At 42.7% G+C, this 20680-nt stretch overlaps 2 protein-coding genes across 2 annotated transcripts; both read right to left on the bottom strand.

Moving 5' to 3' along the window:
• Nucleotides 1-388: 388 nt before the first annotated feature.
• qser1 (glutamine and serine rich 1) lies at nucleotides 389-12192 on the bottom strand. The gene is made up of 13 exons (XM_084575042.1): nucleotides 11964-12192; nucleotides 9760-9869; nucleotides 9476-9613; nucleotides 6030-9347; nucleotides 5201-5505; nucleotides 4843-4959; nucleotides 4597-4730; nucleotides 4320-4507; nucleotides 4059-4196; nucleotides 3861-3958; nucleotides 3273-3419; nucleotides 2932-3027; nucleotides 389-2828 (listed from the first exon to the last, which is right to left on the bottom strand). Exons 1-13 carry the CDS (start codon nucleotides 12071-12073, stop codon nucleotides 2688-2690), a joined length of 5040 nt encoding a protein of 1679 aa, XP_084431168.1. The 5' UTR covers nucleotides 12074-12192; the 3' UTR covers nucleotides 389-2687.
• Nucleotides 12193-13568: 1376 nt separating this feature from the next.
• Nucleotides 13569-19161, bottom strand: prrg4 (proline rich Gla (G-carboxyglutamic acid) 4 (transmembrane)). Its single transcript, XM_084541802.1, has 7 exons — nucleotides 18529-19161; nucleotides 18307-18430; nucleotides 18056-18219; nucleotides 17930-17957; nucleotides 17452-17590; nucleotides 15455-15631; nucleotides 13569-15327 (listed from the first exon to the last, which is right to left on the bottom strand). The coding sequence occupies exons 2-7, from the start codon at nucleotides 18407-18409 to the stop codon at nucleotides 15300-15302; spliced, it is 639 nt and encodes a 212-aa protein (XP_084397928.1). The 5' UTR covers nucleotides 18410-18430; nucleotides 18529-19161; the 3' UTR covers nucleotides 13569-15299.
• Nucleotides 19162-20680: the final 1519 nt, after the last annotated feature.

Genomic DNA, 20680 nt, shown 5'->3' with positions numbered 1-20680 from the left:
AAATATTTTATCTTTTTGTGCATCACACACAAGCTGCCCAGGAAGTTCAGAAATAAAGATGGTGCTGGTTTAATATTAAGCATTGCTCTGTGTTTTACGTAAATGAAAGGCAACTATAGCAGTAGAGTAAAAAGTAGAAGTATAAAGAAACAACAGTAAAAGACCATAGTAAGTGCTTCAAACGGTACTTGAGTGAATGGTAAACAGATGCAGATGTTCAGTTGAGAGTAGAAGATGGTTTTATCAAGCAACATTTCAAAAACCAATAGCCCGTCAGTGATTCGCAGTCTTATGCAACACACAGCAGTCCTGTTTCTGTGCCCATCTCACATTCTCATGCAGCCTCGGGGGTCCTCTCAGACTGTCTCCCACATATGGAACAATGCAGTGCATTAAAATTCATAAGCTTTTCATCTGGAGAGCAGACGCTCCCAGTCGTGCCCGTACTGGAATCCCAAACGCTTGCCTGACTGGCTGTCCTCCGCCCCCGATCCTCTCCAGCTCCAAAGGACAGAGGACAGTGGCCTTCCTCACATGGCTGTCGCCGCAGCACAGAGACACTTTTGTTTATTCGGAGATTGCCAGTAAATTTCTTTTTTGCATCGTGGCTGATCTGGCTGGACATGCATATTTTATTCAGCGGCTCCGAGATCATTTCAGACGACAGTCGGCCACTGTGAATAGCTCGGTCATGAGAGCATGGTGGGCAAGAAACAGGGCGACTTTCTCGCCTTGCTCCGTCCTCCTGGACGGTGTGAGCCAATATGTTCTGCACAATCCAAACAAGCGGGTGGAGTTAAACATTAACAGGCCCTCTGGGCTGAATTATGATGGAGGTAAAAACATTTTGGACCAGGAGCACAACTGTGATTGGCCATTACGCTGAAAAATAAGTGTTTCCTGTTAAAACCTTTTCAGATGAATTTGATGACACCCAGGTAAACTATACTGAGAATTTCCTGTTTTTCGTGTTATCATTCTGCAGTGTAGCCACATATTTTGAAAATAAAGGCAGGATTCAGTAGACATGCAGGCACAGATTAGATTAGATTAGATTAAACAGATCGTAATATTTCTGGTAACCAAAACACAATGAGAGTTTATTACTACAATGTAGATAGAGAGCTAAATTATGAGGCATCATGTAGTTTAAATACTTTAGACATTGCTAATCTAAGCTTGTGCTTTCACTTCAGGCACATTTTTTACCTCTTCCTCTAACTTTATACATAAACCGGTTTGGCATAACATTATGACAACCTTCGTACTAGGTTGTGTACATCTCCCTTGTGCTTCCACAACAGTTTGTCAGAGAATAGACATGGGCTTTCTGAGGGTGTCCTGTGATGTCATTGCTATGGGGTGGGGGTGCCTGGTCTTTTCTAGGTAGGCGCTACATGTCTAAGTAACATCCACATGAATGCCAGGACCAAAAGTTTCCCAGCAGAACATTGTATCGTCACAAGATGGTCAATGTTATTCACTTCTCCCGTCAGTGGTTTTAATGTTGTGGCTGATCCGTGTAAAGAAATGCAATTAGTGAATTGAAAAAAAAAAAAAAACATCGTAAAACACACATCTACAGTAATACATGCAGCATTTTATTTACAAACTGCATCTCTAACAAAAAAAGATTATTTTTGGAGGCATTAAATCTTTAGCCGACTTATAAAAAGTCTGTTTCGGGAAAACTGTGAAAAGACATTGAAAAAGTGTCTCAGAAATGGAAAGAAATAACAATATTTACGTCAGTGAAAATATATATATTTATCATAAAATGTGGGCTATGTCTGTAAAGCAATATAAAGACATTTATTTCATTTTGCTCTCAGATAATACCACGTAATAATTTCTGATTAACAAAACGCAGCATGGGACTGCTCTGGTTCCATTAAACTGGTGTCTGAAGCATAAAAGTCAACACAGATACAGTATGCAGTTGAGTGATTTCTCAGGAGAATTGCTGCAGTTCCCACCATCCTGTTTGTTTATACAAAATGTACATTATATATATATTTATATAAGTTGGCACTCCATTACAAAATGGATGGTTTACAAACAGTATATAACTACAGTTATATATAATATATAGTTTGTTTTTTTACAATAGATCAACTTTGTACGTGAGCCTACTTAAATGATCGATGGAGGCTTGTTATAAGTGTAGGCAATCAGATTTCTGCATTTTTATTTTCTGTGCTCTACTTCCTATGCTGATTGCTTTCTATCTAGTGCATACTCACTGGTTACGATCTGGCCTTTAACTAAAATACGAATTAAAAAAAAAGGAAAATAGAAATCTATGAAAGGGCCCGTTAAAAAGTGGGGCTTTTAACTACAAAAACATACAAAGACTAGGAGAAGCACCATGTGGACGTCTTCCAAAACGCTCCTCAAGACAAAGTCTGTGTCCTTTGTTGATTAAGTTACTGCTTTCTGCTGGGATGCAGTGATTAGGAGTATAAACTGCCGTCCTGCTGTTCCCCTGCTGCGACTATAACTCCGTCCCCGAACATCCTTCAGGCAACTCAGCTGATAGGTCCCTGATTCAAATCTCTGTGGCTGGAAGGAGAGAAACGCTCCATCCTTCTCCGATGCCATTTTGAGCTGGAGGCTTCCTCTTGTTTTGATTATTATTATTATTATTATTATTTTTTTTTTTTTAAACCAAGCCAGACTAGGCTGAATCACCGGCAGGCCTGCTGCACTTGATTGATTAGCTCTCCAAAGCGATCAAAGAGGCCCTCTACCCAAGCTCCGTTCTGCAGACACTTCTGTACGGTCTCCTCCTGCCCCAGGTCCCCTGACTGCACTCGCAGAGACGCGATCTGGAGGACACAACCGCAAACAATTAGCATCTGAAGTTCAGCCTGCAGAAAATTACTCGCCGAGGAGTGAAATGTACACTGACGGCACAAAAGAACGCCATACCTCGTCCTTGCACATGAGGTACGTGTGGTACTTGTAATGCTGCAAAGAGTGGTACAGAGAGAACCACTGGGTTTTCTGCTGGTCTACTGTGTACTCCTACAAAAGGGGAGAAGAAAAGTCACTTAAATGATTCAAATGCTTTGAAATTGGTAAATTATTATTAGGAGAAAAACAACTTTAGTCCAATAACAAAACGCCTAAGAGCAGGGGGGTGATTAATCACTTCAGAGTTTGACATAAAAAAAAAAATATCAAGGAGATGCACAAATGGTGACACTACGCCCTCTCCTGGTCAAACAGAGTACAGTGAATTTTACCCACTTGAAACAACTTGGTCTTACCTGAGGCACTTTGTTAGGCATCTTGTAGGGCTTCATGGTCTTCTTGTTGTAAGCCTTCCCGCTGAGACGTACCTTAAAGGCCGGGGTTTCTCCGTCCTTCTTCAGTTCGGTCACAACTGAGATTTCAGGAAAGCTGTCTAGAGCCGTCTGAAGAACACAAGTCACTCAGGTTCACACAGTGCAGTCAAGGTCGTGTACCATTTCTTTCCCCCTTCCCGTCAAAGCAAGTGTGAAATCTGTAACCTTGCTCTTAAGCCATGCGATAAAAAAAAAAAAAAAAGAACAAAAAAAAGCTGTTTATAGGGTTTAATATGCAGCATTTTTAATTAGTAATTCCCCTCAGTCACTTATGACCTGCTCAAAGTGTGTGGCGTCTGCATGGCTTTTCTTCCCTTTTTTGGTAGAAATGACGTGTTTGCACAAAACATCTGTAAAATGCTGCCTATTACACTTTTAACCCCATGTTGAAACAAAACATTAAAAACTGACGTCTTTAAAAAAAAAACTGAACACACACAAAAAAAAATAAACTTGCTTCACACTCGTACACAGCAATTCCTTGATAAGCAGCTTCGTACACAAACTCACCTTCAAAACCTGCCCTATGGGGAGCTTGTGCAGCAAGCGTTTCCTGTTGTCAGTGATCATCCCGTCCACTCTTTTCATATGTGGCAGCAGCAGTTCATCTGACACAAGAAAAATGAACAAGTCAGCAACGTTTGCAACCAGCTACAGACTGATGAGCTAAAAGAAGCTAGCCCGATGTCCAAACAGTAAACTATTCACCGTTTGCCCTCTCAAGTGCTGTCATCACATCTTCATCTAACGCAATGCTGATGAGTAGTTCCACAAAGCTCTTGAATGTCTCCTTCATGGTTCGCGTGTTCAGCAACCGTGACGCAAATGGCAATGGAGGGTTTAACTCTGAGAGCGAGTGAGAGAGATATAAATCGTCCAGACCAAATCAGAGGGGGGACAGAGACTGAGACCACACTCAAATCAACTTTTAAACAATATTTAATGAGAAACATTAAAAGGCTTCTTCACCATCATCTTCACCACCTTCTTCTGCAGATGATCCTGAGGCCGTGGGTGAAAATTCCTCCTTCCATTTCCGTCTCTTCTTGGGTGGGGGCTCAGCCCTTGGCTTAACTTGTTTGGGTCGAGGCTTGACGCTCTGGCAAACTGAGGAAGGGGTGGTTGTCAAGCCCAGCAAAGTTTTCACTGGGACACCCCTGGGTGGTAGAACAACAAGGGTTACACCACAGAGCCGTTTATTAAAAAAAAAAAAAAAAAAAGGAATTTCACTCGTCAGTACACATACCTTAGTGAGTTTATGGGCTTGCAACGTGGCTTCCGACTACAAACCCGTACATACTCCCTTTTGTTAACTGTGTCCAGAAATTTCACATACACCCTCTGGTACATGGTCTTGGCATCACCAAAGTATCCAAGATACTGTGTACACAAAGAGTTAGTCAGTTAACTAGCAGCAGTTGTTGAATAGCTTTTGCATGATGGAATACGCTCACATGCATACATGTGTGTTGACAAATCTGCTGTAACTTACACTGTTTGTGGCAGAGAAGACTCTCTTTCCATCTCTCAGCTCAGGCACAAATTTCTGCAGCAGAGCCTTCTGGACTTTCCAGATAGCTGGAGGCTCACTGCCCGCTTTCATTGTCACCTGGACACATAAACGTGCAGAACAAGCTTCAGCAGCAGGAAAATGAAACACTGAATGCTTAATAGGCATACAACATCTAATGAGAGTATATTTAAATAATTTTGGACAAAGCACCTTAGAAAAAAAAGGGAAAGTCAAAGCAAGAGTATTACTATTCAGACACTTTACTAGTTAAATCCAACGCACAATAACAGGGATGTTTTGTCTGGTTGATAACAAGCATTCATTTTCTAGCCTGTACCTTTAAGTTTTCAATGTCTTCATTCCTGACAACAAACTCATCTCTCTCCCGATACATTCCCTCTCCACCGCTGTCTGAGAGCTCCTCATCGGTCAGACCCTCAATGGCGACACTGACCAACTGCGCAGCCTGCTGACCCGTGGGAGTCTCTTTGCTCTCATCTTTGGCCGAAAAAGACGTTGCTCCTGAGACTGTGGTTGGCGTCTGCGTGGGAGTGGGTATTTGCGGCAGACGTGTTTCTGTCACAGTGTGAGGCATGGTGGGAACAGGGCTTGGCTTCATCATCGAACCTTGGATTTGGTTATCTGGAGAAGGGTATCAAAACTATGAATGAGTTGACGAAAAACTATTTCAGAAGGAAACATGAAAGTGACATCTACAACCTTCATCAATCAGCACTGTATTTAATACTATGCTGTCTTGAGTATGCTGACTTTAAGCCCGTGGTTTTCTGTTCACTCTTAATGACCACTTTAATACCAATAACTACCTTATTGGCTGTAGACTAAGTGGGTACTGCTTGTCAGCACCTGTTGGGGATATAGGTTTATGGCAGCCTGAACTCTGTTCCGTTTTAATTTGACTCCTACACATTCATGGTACACCGACAATAAGGACTGGTACCAAATCCCAGGATTGCTTTGGAGGTGTGTGAAATGCATCCATGCTACTAAAAACTGTTGAGTACCGTTGGTGCCCAATGAGTGCCATTTACTTCTCATCACTTGAATCAATATGTTGCCCATTTTTGTCAAAGTTCTTCAACGTTACTTGTGCTGATTGATGTAGACATCTCCCCACAAACTTAGACGTTTGAAAATGTTTTTACCTGTCCTTGGTTTCCGATCTGAAGATTCGTCCAGAGCTGAGAGTGCTGAGCTGATGCTGTTCCTCAGAGCCTGGTTCTTCCCAGTGTTCTCCTCTTCATCTGAGCTGAAAGACGGCAGCGTCTCCAAGTTCTTCTGCAGATCTTCATCCAGACGTTTCTGCTGAGAGCTCAAACCTGGGCTCTCCTGAGGAATCATGGGCGTGGTTAGGCTCTGCAGTTTTGGAGGCAAAGCAGGCAACACACATGGTTTGGATGAGGGACAGGGTTTTCTTGAGCGACTAACTGTTCGGGTGGGACTTTGAGAGAATTGCTGTTTGGGGCCAGATTTGATGAAGTCTAGGAAGGAGCCAATGAAGCCAGTTTTGACCTCTGGCTGTTTCTCTTCCACTTCACGGATCTTCTGCCTGATTCTCTCCTGCTGTGGACAACCATCATATATATTGTGGGAGGCAGATGGGGAGCTGACATCACTGCCCCTGGAGTTTTGTCGCTTTGTCTGCCCACTGCGCTTGACAGTCCTGGCCAGTCCACCATCATCCTCAGGGCCTCCTGGTTTGATCAAAGACTTAGAGCGGCCCTTCTTTTTAGGAAAGTCATCACTACCTTGACATTCCATGAGGTCGTCCTCTGTTTTAATGCACTCTGCATTCCCTTTGACTCTGTGCTGAGAACCTGAGGGATCATAAACCTGCCTGGCTAAGTGGTAGTCACTCTCAGAGCTCCTTCCATCTCCATTCGAGTCGAGCTCAGTATTGTTGTGGTGAACAGACTGAATGTGACAGTCTGTAGCCAACTGAGCTCCATTTAGTGCCATGGTCATGGTGTGGGAGTTAGTGTTGGTGATGATCGGCTGCTGTGCTGAGGAAAAACTAGGTGACATATGCCTTATATCCACAGTCTGGAAGTGACCTTTGGAATCAACTGGGCTTGCCATCACTACCATTTCAGCCTCAGCAGAGGATGTAGCTTTGACAAAGTCTTGTGGCGTGACACCACAGGCTGCCACTGTGGCAGCCAGGATGTCATCAACATTCGACAAAATATTTCTGTCATCTGCGAGCAGCATAGAGTCAGGGAAGCAAATGGAGTTGAGAGCAAAGTGGTTCTTGACATCATTTGGCTGCTGACTCGCCGACTGGCTGTAGTGGTGTTTAGAGGAAGCAGGGCATTCTGAGTTCGGTTCAGACACCACTGTGCCCTGTTGACCCTGGGTTTCAGCGCCGCTGGCAGCAAGCAGGTCGCGATCCATCTGAAGATACTGAACATGAACAGGGCCCAAACCTTGGGTTGGTTGGATACCCTCCACTGATAACACCTTTGAAGAGTTTTGACTATGGTGAACAAGCGGCTGCTGGAGCAGAATCATCTGGTTGGGCTCAAAGAGAACCTGAGAGCCAGGGACAGTGATAAATTGGGTGTGTGGTGCTGAAGTCTGGTTCTGGGACTGACTGTGGTTCTGCTGGTTTTGTTGGTGTGACTCAAGAGATTTGAGCTGGAGAGAGCGTTGCTTGAGCTGCTCTGAGCACAGAGGTACATGTGAAGACACAATAGTGGAGTTTATAGTTTTTGTGTTGGCATTGTCATGACCATTTGCACCGCTCAAATTAATGTGCTGCTGACTCACAGAACTAATCCTTTCATCTTTAACCTGTGATGTATTTGTATGACCTAGCCCAATGAGCTGGTCATCAGAACGTGAATTGCTTCGAATAACACTTTGTGTTTTATGGTGATCGTCCATTTTTGAAACAACATAGATAACATTGTTGTGAGAAGCCATGTTATTATCTGTCCCAGAGGCCTCCATAGATACCTGCTGCAGAGCCTCCAGGTCTTGAAGAGGAAGCTCTTCAGGTTTCTGTTTGCCATATGTTGGCTTTATGTTCTGTACTGAGGATCTGTTATTTTGCAAATCTTGAACAGTTGAAGAGTAGGTAGGCAACGGTGCTGACAAAACATATTTGTGGGGCTGTGTGTGCTGCTGGGCAAGAGTATCATGTGTTCTACCTCCCTCTGTGGCCTGCATGAGGGTGTAGTCCACCGTAGAATTTGATGTGGGCAGACTACGTACACATGTGTGCGGGAAAGCAGAGTTAAGGGATTGAACTGTGGCGTAGCTCTGAGGCTGACTCACCGAAGCTTGACCTTGTGACTGAGATGTAAAAGTCACATTTGGTGCACCCCGAGTGTGGGATGTCGGGTAGCTCTCAGACAGATTTCCTCGACACAAGCTCTGGACCTGAGCTCCATACTGGATCTCCTGCTCTTGGCTCAGCTCAGGAGCAGATGAGTAAACAAGAGTTGGACTAACGGATGCCACATTGTCAGACTGACTAGAGAGAGAGGGCAGAGTCTTGTAAAGCGGGGAGAGTTTATCTGAGGTGGAATGGGAAGTCTGTGACTGCGTGTGGGGTGTGATATGGGTTTGAGACAAGCTGTTGGACATTAGGCTAGATAGCTGGACTGCCTGCTGATTTGCAATCACTGAATTCTGCTTCTGTCCAGGGGAAGAATAGCGCTCAGGAGACCCTGCTGTCAGGCTCTGAGAATGGTTCTCTTCATCCCCTGCAGGGTGTGGAGCTAGTTTGGATGAGCAGTCTTTAGCTTTTGGCAACAAAATGGATGAATAAGCTTGTGTTGAACAATCTGTTTCGGGTTGTGGGGAACCATTGACTGCTTGAGAGGAATCTGCTCCTGTGGAGGGGCTGCAGGACACGGGGGTCTGACGGGATGAGTCCTGCTGATAGGACACATCTGCTTCACTGCCAGAGCCGAAGTAACCCTGTAAGGAGTGCTCCGTATTGGGCAACTGATCTGAGGCCATGTGGCTACTGGAAGGCCTCTGGTGGTGTTTGATCACACTACATTCACGTTGAAGAGCTCTTTCAATAGAGCCTGAGAAAACTGCAGCCCCATAGGGCTGAGAGGTACCGTGAGAGGCAGACAGGGCAGGAGGCAGAAGGCTGAACTGGGGTTGCAGGAGATGGGGGGCCGACTCCTGTGCTGAGCGATAAGTGGAGGACTGCACAGGTAGAGTTGAGCCCAGAGAAGGGGCAGAGAGATGATTGAAGGCCAGGGCAGTGGGAAGCACAGTCTGGCTAGATTTGAGATGAAGCAGGGGATCAGGGTGGGAAAACAGGCCATTGGTGGAAGTGCTGAAGGCAGGATCCTGGAGAGCCAGGGAAGGGTTGGTAGTGTAACACCTGGGAGGGTAGGCACCTGTGTGCTGATAGGATGATAGAGCAGAAGGAGAGGGGAAAGTCGCAGTAGAAGGCAGGGCACCGGTCAAGTACAGCTCTGTGGTGGAAGAGTTGGTTCCTACAGGGAATAAGACACACAATATAAGAACAGGATATGACAGGCATATTTAGTACTTAATATCTGTCTAAATATTATATCTCTCTGTCTAAATATTTAGAAGATTGAATGAGTGGATGTGTTCTAACCAGCAGGCCATGATGGAGGTCTGAAAGGGGGAAGCAATGAGGCACTAACAGGACCAGCCTGAAGGCTTCTCGACTCCATGGCTGATAGGAAGCTCATGATTGAGGTCTCAGAAGTATTACTGCTCGACTCAAGTGTTCCTGACAAAATAGGAAGAGAAACAGAATTACAGAAAGCCTCACATGAAACTAAAAATATCCGCATGACAAGACGTCACTAGAGAGGCCTGCTATTATTTGGCTAAACTAGCCCCTTAAAAACAATATTTCTGGCATCTGTAACTCACCTGCAGCAGCAGGAACGTGTGATGTAGTGTAGGTGGGAAGCTGGTGCGTGGAAGTGTAGCTTTGCCGCTGAAGGAGCTCCGCATCAAGATGTGCTGCACCATAACTGGGACTGCGTGTACAAGCAGACATGCAATTTTAATTATAGGTCTCATCTTCACACGCAGCAGTGAACAACACAGCTAAAAATACAAATGTATAGTAGATTGAGAAGGTATTCAAACCTCTTTACTTTTTGCAACAGGTTTATTCTGCCATTTTTAACCACCAACTGACACACAATAGCCAAAAATGACAAAATGAAAATGTGTTTTCATGGTGTTGGTGGATTTAGGAGGGCCCAATTGATGGGGGAGTTGCAGGGTCTTCCCATCACTCCTAAAAAAAATATCCCGAAGCCTTTAGAGTGACTGTGGGTTCTTGGTCACCTTCTTGACCCACAACTTTCTTGCTTGGTTACACAGGTTCAACATTTTTCCATTTCAAAAAGATTGAGGCCACACTCATAGCATTAGAAAAAGATTTCACTCAGCAAGCTCGTTACCAGCGTTCACTCTGTAAACTCTTGTCTGGCTACTCCTCACAACTTAGAACACACTGTTTACAAAAAAAAAAGCCATAATAGCTCTATGAAAATGTGCTCTAAAAAAAACTTTATTTCTATTTGTTTGCATGTGCCCAATGTCGGAGTGAACATGACTAAATAAAAACGTTCAAACTATTTCTTGGACGATTTCGCTGACGTTTCTCGGGTTCATGCCGTTTATAAGTGCTCCCAGAAGAAAGTCTACTCAAATGTTTAGCAAAATTCTATAACCAAACGGGACATACATTTGTTTCCATTAACATTTTTGTTAACGCCTTTTTACCATGGCATATACAAGTAAGAAAAGCTACACTGTAAAACTGATTCATCTATTATAGAACCCACCATTGCCGAAGTTGAAATGTAAAATGTGGTCTGAAGATTGTACTAAGGCTTGGTTATTCCAACGATATTGTGCAACCTACTGGGTGATGAGAAGTTAGGAATGATGCTTATTTTTTCATAGGAAATATAAAGAAAATTAGAGGTGATCAGGTGCAGTTAGCCTAATTTTAAGTGCTGCACTTTTGCCAGAAGGTAAACATCTGTGGACAGAGAACACAGAGCTGAAAGGGAGTTGCTTTTGTCTTGTGTGGTTGCTTCCACAGACACACACACTCGCATACACGCACACACACACACACCAGGAATCCTTCCTGATGCAACTCCTCTCTGCTGACTAACCATGAAGCAGAAAAAAAAACAACATATAATAATGCCAAATATCAGCTGGTGAGTTGGTTTCTGGATTGCAGATAGCAGTGCTATGTTATTTAGGTCACAGGGACAGGAGGAACGCTATGGTATTCCCATGAACCAGTAACCAGCAAATTCATGGTATAACGTACTCATTAACCATTACTGCAGATTGTCACATAGACTTTTGCCATTCAACAAATGACTGATCATTTTTGGGGTCCAACTTAGTGGACTGCCTTGCTTCATCTGCACTGTAAAGACGTCATTTGCAGAAAATAAAACAAATGTTAGGAAGCCGTTAATTATTACAGAACACGGTAAAACAACACATCAGCCAAGAGGACACCAAGTTAGGGCTCTGCAACTTTGGCAATTTTTGCGGTTGTATTCGCTCTGATTTATGAATCTGCGGTAAATATAGCGACCTCTAACTCCCATAACTAAAACAATAGCACAAAAATAGAGATTTCGACATGTCGCCTTAACAAACAACACCACTACTTTGTGTGATAAGTGACACACAGTAATTAGCATCGGTGGCTAGTTACCTATGTTGTTTTGGCTCTGGCGAGCACATGCGGGTCAGGAAGCGAGGCATATTAAATGCTAGTTTAATATGCCCAGTCGGTGAACTCATTATATAAATATAAAACAATTCACTAACTAACTGCCTATGGCCACACTGAGAAGGAGGTGTGCTAACGAAAACTAGCAAGGTGGGAAACAGCAACAACACACGGCTAAGAAACCACTGACAAGTCAGCCTCTGCTACTCTGACCATATTCCCAGATTTCTCCCATTCCCTCGGTGTTCCCAACAACCACGGGGACGTATGCACTTTTCTCCAAGGAAGCAAAGCTAGGCCTTCCATCACCGAAATTTCCTTCGGAAGGTGACCCGCCCTCTCCTTCATCTTTTACCTTGGCTTGATACTAGCTGAGCCGCGGTCATAGGCCCACGAAGCTACGGTCTGTGCTGGTGGAGCCAGCGCGTCCGCAAAGCTGGAGCTTGGGTAGTTCCTGTCCATCATCCGGTGAAAGATTCACTTCCCCAACGGAGCTTCATGGAGCAGCGGACACGCATCGTAGCAGCCCGGGTCCGACCCAGCGGCCAAGGCAGTCCCGTCAAAGCAATATACAGTCTGCAAGAGAGAAGGAGAAAAAAAAAAAAAAAAAAAAAAAAAAAAAAACGCCGTCAAGCTACTATGTCCTGGATAAAGTATCACCTTTCCTTGTGGCAGATTTCTCCCCCCATCTCCCGTCATGTAAGTTAGTCTGACTTCTGTGCGGCACCGACACTTGGCTGCAGCTAGGAGGCTAAGTGAAACTTCTACGAGTGGAAATGTTGCGCTCGGAGCAGACTCTGCATCGACTTTTCAAGCACAAGCAGCGAGGCAACATGTTCCGATGGCTCTCGCTCCACCACGCGAAAAAAATCACGTGATCACCATCCCAGGCGAAGCCTCGTCTTGTCACGCCGCTATCAGAGGTGTGGCGCTGCTTTTGAATAGGTGATATACTGGGTATATAAACTCTTGTTTCAAGGTAAGATAAGGTAAGTAAGATTCCTATTGAAAAACAATAACTGAGTTGACGCAATCACAATTTATGACCCACATAACTTGTCTGGTGGCCAGCAGAGGGCAGAGACCAGTATTTGCCACTTTGATTGTATTTTATTATTCTACATAAACATTCTTGTGTTTGAGATATTTCTGGGCTGCACCTTTTGGGTAGTTGGTGTGCAGCCCCAGAGCCAGTAGGAGATCAGGTTACAGTGCTGTCTCCTCTCTGTCTGCAGGTCTACCCGTCTGTACCACTGAAGGCTATAGGGTTCCTCAGAGGGCAGCGCCACACAGCACCGGATACTCTGCCACACCACACAAAATCCAGCAATGGGCACCCTCCCCTAGAGTTCTGGGTTGGTGTGGGTGTGTCCATTTGTGCTTTGGAATGTAATCAGAGTAAAAATATTTCATTTCTCTGATTCACCCTTCTGCTCATGCTAACGCCGCTCCCTCCCTTCATTCACTTTGTAGACCACCCCTCTCTTGCTCTATTGTCTCTCTTGCCAGGGAGGTGAGGCCAAGTCTGAACACTGTGTTAACAAAGAGCACAAAGGCTTCTAATTATACATTTAAAATAAATGTAGCTGACTTGCTTAGCTGTGAGATCATAGCCACCTAAAGAGCAACTTCAATGTGTTAAATACAACCTAAATGCTCAAAAACAAAGCACAGGCGTGTCAGATGGCTTCAGTATCACTCCCTGGAATCAGACATGATTTATGGCTGAACGGTAACTGTAATCTGCACTGCACATTTTCCTTATCCCTCTACGATAGATCAAAATGTGTGAGTAATTACTCTAATGTTGTGTCCAGGTTTATCGTACGAATTTGCCATCCTTTGTAATTGGTGCAGCACTGATAACCAATTTAGTTCTGGTACTGTGAGAAAAAAAAAATAGAAAAAACATGCATATATTGTCTTGTGATAATTCACAAGTTGGTTGAGTAATGTTCTTGATATTTTAGTCATATGATAGCCTTCCCTTCAGCCTACTGCGCTGTAGTTAGCTGTCAAATATAAACTATTAGCTCACAGTCAGACTGTGGCAGGAATTAGTGGGACATGAATATTGCATGTCACTGACTTGTATATACTGTATTTGTGGATTACTGACCTCATGTCTTTCCTGCAGGCACTTGTGGAGCTGCATGAACTAACAGCTGTTACATCTCAAAAGAAAAAGCTGCACAGAGACCTGCATTGTTTACCAGGAGAAACCTGCACTCAACTTACACTCATACATACATCACCCTCACAGGTAAAAGATGAGACAGAAATAATTAAAATATCAATTTTATTTAAAACAGCAGTCACGATTTTAAAGTAGTTCTGCTTCAGAAACAATTCAGCAAAAATGGCCCTTGACATAGTCTCATAAATGATATTGTGCAACCTACTAGTAAATTCTGTGGTGTATACTTTGAAAAAACATGGTTATGTACAACCATGCAAGGCTTGTACAGAAATGAATGGGTCCGTAAATTCTCAAAAGGGATAGTCCAGTGTCTTTGATTTGGAGTTACATCATGCAGTACTCATCTATAGTCAGTGTGTTACAGACATATGGTGGTCTGTTGAAACAGAGGAGTACCGGCATGCATTTTGCTGCTCAGCTCATCCATAGTACTTTATTGCTTGGCTACCTCGCTTCTCCAATCGATAAGTATGTCAGAAATCTCCACTTCCAAGAAGCCAAACTATCCCTTTAACCCTATTATGTTCTTATTACTCATTTAAATATATTTTAGCTGTTGCATGAATTTAGTAGAATTTTAAAATGTTCTGCATAAATAAAAATGCTTTAAAACTGCTCATGCGTCCATCTATTTACAGCACATCTGATAATTAATTACAGTGTTGCATGAGAATGAATCACTTCACATATCAGAAGAGGATTCTTAGTCATTGGTGAAACATACTTCAATTTTCTGACATATTTGCATAAGCAGCAAGGAAATATCCAAGTTTTTACAAAGAAGTAAAGGCAAAGGTGATGATTTAAAAGTACACAGTGAATCTTCACAAAGAAAACTGGATGACCAGTGCATCAAAAACACTATTTTCAAAAGCATTTCCATGATCACCATCATATTCACGAAGGCTGTTGCTGTTTTTCCTTCTGAAGGAGACAGGAAGCCATATGACTCCATGAATCATTCTGTCTCTCTGTGATTACAATTAATACTTATTGTGTAATGAAACATGATCCGGTTCTTGCTCTCTTATTATACAAGCTGTGTCTAAAGCAACTGCTCCTTAAGGCACAGACTGTTCCAGCTTAACTCTGCCCTGCTCCAACCCATTATGGATTCTTCATTTTCCTTTATATAAAAAGAGGCAAACTGGGTAAAATATGTAATGAAGCTTATTCAGCAAGGGTTGGAGTTATATTACAAAGTATAACCACACCTGAGAAACATTATGGATACTCTTTGGTTCCAGCAGGTCAAGAAAGGGGAGTTAAAATAAAATTTAAGATTATATCATAAAGGAAAAAAATTACTCCAACAGATCAGAAAAAACAACAACTTTAAAATATATAATATTATGGAAAAGGAGAGCTTAGTAATCAACAGAAGGCATAATGTAATCTGTTAACCTTTCTATGATAGAAAACATTATATCATAGCACAATGCAGATGTTGACTGGTTGTAAACTGTCTGCTGACATGTTGTCCAGAAGATACTACCGCCGAATACTTGCAGGCCGTGAGCTAAAACCAAAAAATAAGAAGTTGTTATTTAAAAAAAAAAGTGTAAATTGCAAAGTCTGTGACTGAAATACGGACCATAGAAAATGAGGTATAACATAACAGTAAATACAAATGCATATGCAAATACCCGGGATAGGGAGGAGGTGGGGCGTCGTGCGGTCCAGTTTTTGCAATTGCCTGTTCGTAGGAAGGGAGCCCTGGAGGGTCTACTTCATCCGCAGGGTGGACAGGCTGCAAGGAGACCTCCTCCAGCTGTCGTATTATTACAGGAGCATTACTCCTCCTTCGGCGCACCCGCATGGAACTGTAATAGGAGTGCATGCGTTCATGCTCATGATATTCTTAATTAATTGAAGTTGAAGAAAGGTGAAGGGTATTATCATTCTTTTTTTTAACACCTGTGCGCGACTAAATTCATTTGCAGATTCTTCATGTTCTACGTGTACAGTACATGGACAAGAAGCAGTGTTAGAACAGGTGTTACTATCTTACAGGTGTACAGCCATATTAATAATCGACTAACTTCTCGAGGAGTCATACATTTCAACCTTCTCAAATGGAAGTATTTCTTTTACACGTACTGTATGTTAGTACACTGAACATTTTTCGATTGTGACAAACACAACCAGCAATTCCATTATAGTTTAAGTATATGTCTGTAAAAACAGTATAGTTTTACACACAAAATCACTGAATAAGAGAACAATCTGCAGATTCATTAGTAATGAAGTGATGAATAAAAAAATAACTGCTGGCCCCTGTCCCAAAAGGGTGAGAACACTATACTGGACAAGTGTACATGTATAGTAAAGTATGACTTGCAGTTGCCTATGAAAGTGTCCAAACTCAGAAATAGATATTGCTTTAAGAATACACAGCTTGGTCAAAAAAAATAAGTCACCACCAAAAGAACAGGTCACACACCCTAATATTTCGTTGGACCGCCTTTAGCATTGATTACAGCACGCATTCGCTGTGGCATTGTTTCAATAAGCTTCTGCAATGTCACAAGATTTATTTCCATCCAGTGTTGCATTCATTTTTCACCAAGATCTTGTATTGATGGTGGGAGAGTCTGACCATCCCAAAGATTCAATGGGGTTAAGGTCTGGACTCGTGGTGGCCAATCCATGAGTGAAAATGATGTCTCATGCTCCCTGAATCACTCTTTCACAATCTGAGCCACTTGAATCCCGGCATTGTCATGTTGGAATATGCCCGTGAACATCAAGGAAGAAAAAAATCCATTGATGGAATAACCTGGTCATTCAGTATATTCAGGTAGTCAGCTGACCTCATTCTTTGGGCACATAATGTTGCTGAACCTAGACCTGAGCAACTGCAGCAACCCCAGATCATAGCACTGCCCCGACAGGCTCGTACAGTAGGCATTAGGCATGATGGGTGCATCACTTCAGCTGCCTGTCTTCTACTCTGATCACCACATGACCTTCCATTGCTCCAGAGTGCAATCTTTATGCTCCCTGGCAAATTGAAGCTTTTTTTTTTTTCCCGGTTAGCCTCACTGATTAGTGGTTTTCTTAAGGCTACACAGCTGTTCAGTCTCAATCCCTTGAGGTCCCTTCGCATTATACGTGTGGAAATGCTCTTACTGTCACAATTACACATAGCCCTGAGTTCTACTGTTGTTGTTTTTTTTTTCAATATGATTTCACAAAATTTTTAAGTGATCGCCGATCATGCTCAATCAGGATTTTTTTCCGACCACATTTCTTCCTCGAAGACGATGGTTCCCCACTATCCTCCAGTTTTCAATAATGCATTGGACAGTTGACAGATGTTTTGTCTGCTTGATGCATGCCAATGATTTGACCCTTCTCAAACAGACTAACATCTTTTGTATGACCACGGGATGTGTCCTTTGACATGGTTGTTTAAGAAATGAGAAGCTACTCATTGCATCAGTTGGTAGGCTCGTACCTATTTGCTTAGTTAAATCCAAGTGGCGACTTTTTTTTTTGGCCAGGCAGTGTATATTGCATAAATATTGAGAACACCACTTTGTTCAAGTGCATGCATGTGTTTTATAGTATAACTACATGTGTAGCCGTTCAGAGATACGGTAGCTCTAAGGTGGCGCTAGGATAATGCAGTCCATCTCACCTTGCCCGGCTCATGTCGCCCTTGCACGTGCCGTGACAGAAATACCAGATCAGGAGGCCAATGATAACAATGGCCACTCCAGCAACAATGAGTCCCACCAGAAGAGATGTGACATCGACTCGTGACGGCCGATTCTTCTCTGCGGATCATCACAAACCACAGGCAGGCAGTATCAAACTTGTTTCATGATGGCACTATTACTACTTACAGCATTGGACATAATCATCTCAATTCCAGAAATCAGTCATCATCACTAATGCACAACAAATGAGAATGAATTGGCATTTGAGCAGCTCCTTGGGCTATAGGCCAAGCATGTATTCTCAAAGCTACTGTGCAGTGATGTGGTGAAACAGGTTTTAAGAGCATCCGTAATGATTCTTGCTCTCAGGAAAGCAAAGTCCTCCTCAACAGCACACACTTGTTATTATTACATGCATGCAGCAAACTCAAGTTTTACTCGCTCCCTTTCTCTTACCTGTTGTGTATTTTTTCCAAAACTTATCCTGCAAAATAACAGACAAACAAAAAGAAAACATGTAATCAGCGTGGAGAACTTTGTGCTGTGAGGCCAATGTCTCTAACCATGCCAGCATCACTTAACTGTTTCCGGGATGTTTTCAAAAACCTCTCTTGCTTCCTCGTAATTGCAGATTTCTTCAATACATTCCCTCTCCAGATTTCCAGGAACGAACATCTCAAAGTCAAACCGGTTGAACAGTAGATGGCGACCAAGGAATGTATTTGCGTCCCCCTCATCTACAAATACTACAGAGAGCACAGATTCAGCTGCTGGGGAGCTTAAATCTCTGGGTGTGTGGAGTGAATCCTTTTGGATTCAATGGAGCATCTCACCTTCTTGGTCTTCTGGTCCATCAGGTTTGGAGAGTAGCCTCCTCCTGACACAGGCCAGATCCCCACAGGTTAGCAGTAGAAGGAGTATCAACAGACGAAACATGGCTATACGTGAACCTGCACACTTTAAATGACAGTATACATCATTAACAGATCCTTTAAAGCGATATTTATACAGTTTTAGCTCACCGACCAGCACCCGATTCATATTTCCTACATTACCTATGTTGAAATGTGGCACATAATGATAGGCAGAGTTCAAAGTGAAACCTATCCAAAGGAGCGGCAGGTGTGCGTGTGTATGTGTCCCGGCCTCGACGCTGATAAGGTGAATCAGGAAACGTTCAGCGATACTCGCAAACAACAGCTCTGTTTGCCGATTTCCTTCGATGAACTTTAATGAAGATCATCATTTGTAGACGACATAAAGTAATCCAAAAATAAAATAGTCTCTCAATCGCGAATTAAGAGGGTTCCTGTAGCTTTAAAAAACATTTCTGTTTACTCCCAACAGATGCAGCCCTGATGCAGCCTCGTCTCCTTCTGAACTGACTACCTGCGCAGACGCGACCAATCGATCACTTCTACCTGGATTACATGATGAGCCTTGGAGACCTTAAAAGTGGACGCTAGATGGCAGCTGAAAGCAGGGAAGAGAAAGCGCTTTTCATGGACTATGTTGGAATAGATGCGACATCTGACTGAGTCACCTATACACAGCACTCCACCCTGTGACACATAGTTGTTATGCCTTTACTTTTGATCTTAAACAGCACTTCATTTTCTTAATAGTTTTTTTTTACTGTTACAAATAATGCACCTACAGTTTCAAGGTAAGAAAATATTCTGCACTCCTAAAACAACAATCTTAAGTTTAATGGAGTAGTGTTTACATACTATTAAACATTACACACATGTTTAAATATTGATTTTATTCATTCACTGTATCATACTACTTTCATCCATTTTGGCAGCATTTATACACTCATAAACAGCTTCATCCTCTGTGTCTTTTTCACTTGTACAGTGTCGTATGGTCCCTTCTAATGGGTGGGCACAAGTTATGGCTGTAACACAATACTATCCTTTGGATTCTCTGCATCAGGGCTCTTTTAGAAGCACTAAACCTTGTCTAAGACGATCTCCCGGTAGCTAAGCAGCTGGTGACTACACCACTAAGCACAGGCCTTGTATGGGAAAGGGTTGTGTAATGAGCACCAGAGTCATTTTTACAGAGAAGAGCTCATAAAAATCCACCTAGTTTCGCTTTTCCACTGAAAACAGTTACTATAGCGATAGCAGAGACATCACAAGCAGCAAAACATGCACCAACATAGTAATAGGGAATAAAGAGTGGGTTCCCATTTTGCTTCGTACAACATTTTCTATTATAGTGTTTGTGTGACACTTTCCATGTAAAATCTGCCGCAGAGCCTCTGGGCGCCTCAAGCAGTGTGTTTATGTAAAGTAGAGATAGGATGCAACTGAATATTATCTTGCAGCCTACTGGATGGTGCTAATTGAAGGGCAGTGAGAACTCCTTTCTTGTACTTGGCTTCATCTCTGGATTCTGTCAGATTTACCCAGAGGAATGTCAATACAAAGAAAAGGGGTGAAGGGAATGAGAAGTTCCAGACTTTGTCTAGCGTGTGATGTCAGATAATATTGCAATTTGACATCATATAGCATAATATTCAAGTTACAATGATTAATAGTTTTTCTCACTGCTTGAGAATTCACACAGTGGAAGTGGATGGTCACTCATGATGATTTATGTTCTTTTACTTTACTGAAAGTAGTTCAGTTTAAAGTTTCAGCAGTAAAATGCACTTCAAGTGACGGAGAAAAATTCTCATTGACTGACACAGTATATTACAATAAATCAGTGTTAACGCAACAGCATGTTACTGTTGTAGCCAGTGGAGGAGGAGTTTCTATTTTTATAAACAGTTGTAGATCAGCCCAGGATTTAAACTAAAGGGTCAGGCCTCCCCAAAAAGTCACAAACAGTTGTGACAGACTGTGCTTTTCTCCAGTTGATATTTGTGAAATGTTGGATACATCTCCTCTCAGGGGAACAGATTCCGATAAAACCAAATGACAAGATTTAGTTATTTTTTTCTTTGGCGAAACTGCAGGCTAAGCTGTGATGAGTTTATTTGCATTCTGTCAGCTTTTTGCAATCGTATCATAAACTGATCAGGCATAACATTATGACCACCTTCCTAATATTGTGTAGGTCTCCCTTGTGATCCAAAACAGTTCTGACTCATCAGAGAATGGACATGGGCCTTCTGAGGATGTCCTGTGGTATATCTGATGCCATGACAATCAACTAATCTTCATGTGGTCCATTGAGTCATTTGCATACACT

The sequence above is a fragment of the Chelon labrosus genome (genome assembly GCF_963514085.1).
Source record: "Chelon labrosus genome assembly, chromosome: 3".
Classification (NCBI taxonomy): domain Eukaryota; kingdom Metazoa; phylum Chordata; class Actinopteri; order Mugiliformes; family Mugilidae; genus Chelon; species Chelon labrosus.
This window is presented reverse-complemented; position numbering and strand designations above follow the sequence as displayed.

Bases quoted from the DNA above. Each gene is read 5' to 3' on its own strand.
- qser1 (XM_084575042.1), bottom strand. From the start codon at position 12,073: ATGATGGACAGGAACTACCCAAGCTCCAGCTTTGCGGACGCGCTGGCT. The intron at 5,506-6,029 runs GTAAAAACATTT...ACCCTTCTCCAG, and splicing joins AGATCGGAAACCAAGGACAG to ATAACCAAATCCAAGGTTCG. The intron at 4,731-4,842 runs GTAAGTTACAGC...TTGTGTACACAG, and splicing joins TCTTCTCTGCCACAAACAGT to TATCTTGGATACTTTGGTGA.
- prrg4 (XM_084541802.1), bottom strand. From the start codon at position 18,409: ATGTTTCGTCTGTTGATACTCCTTCTACTGCTAACCTGTGGGGATCTG. The intron at 18,220-18,306 runs GTGAGATGCTCC...TGCTCTCTGTAG, and splicing joins TGGACCAGAAGACCAAGAAG to TATTTGTAGATGAGGGGGAC. The intron at 15,328-15,454 runs GTATTTGCATAT...TTTTGGTTTTAG, and splicing joins CCACCTCCTCCCTATCCCGG to CTCACGGCCTGCAAGTATTC.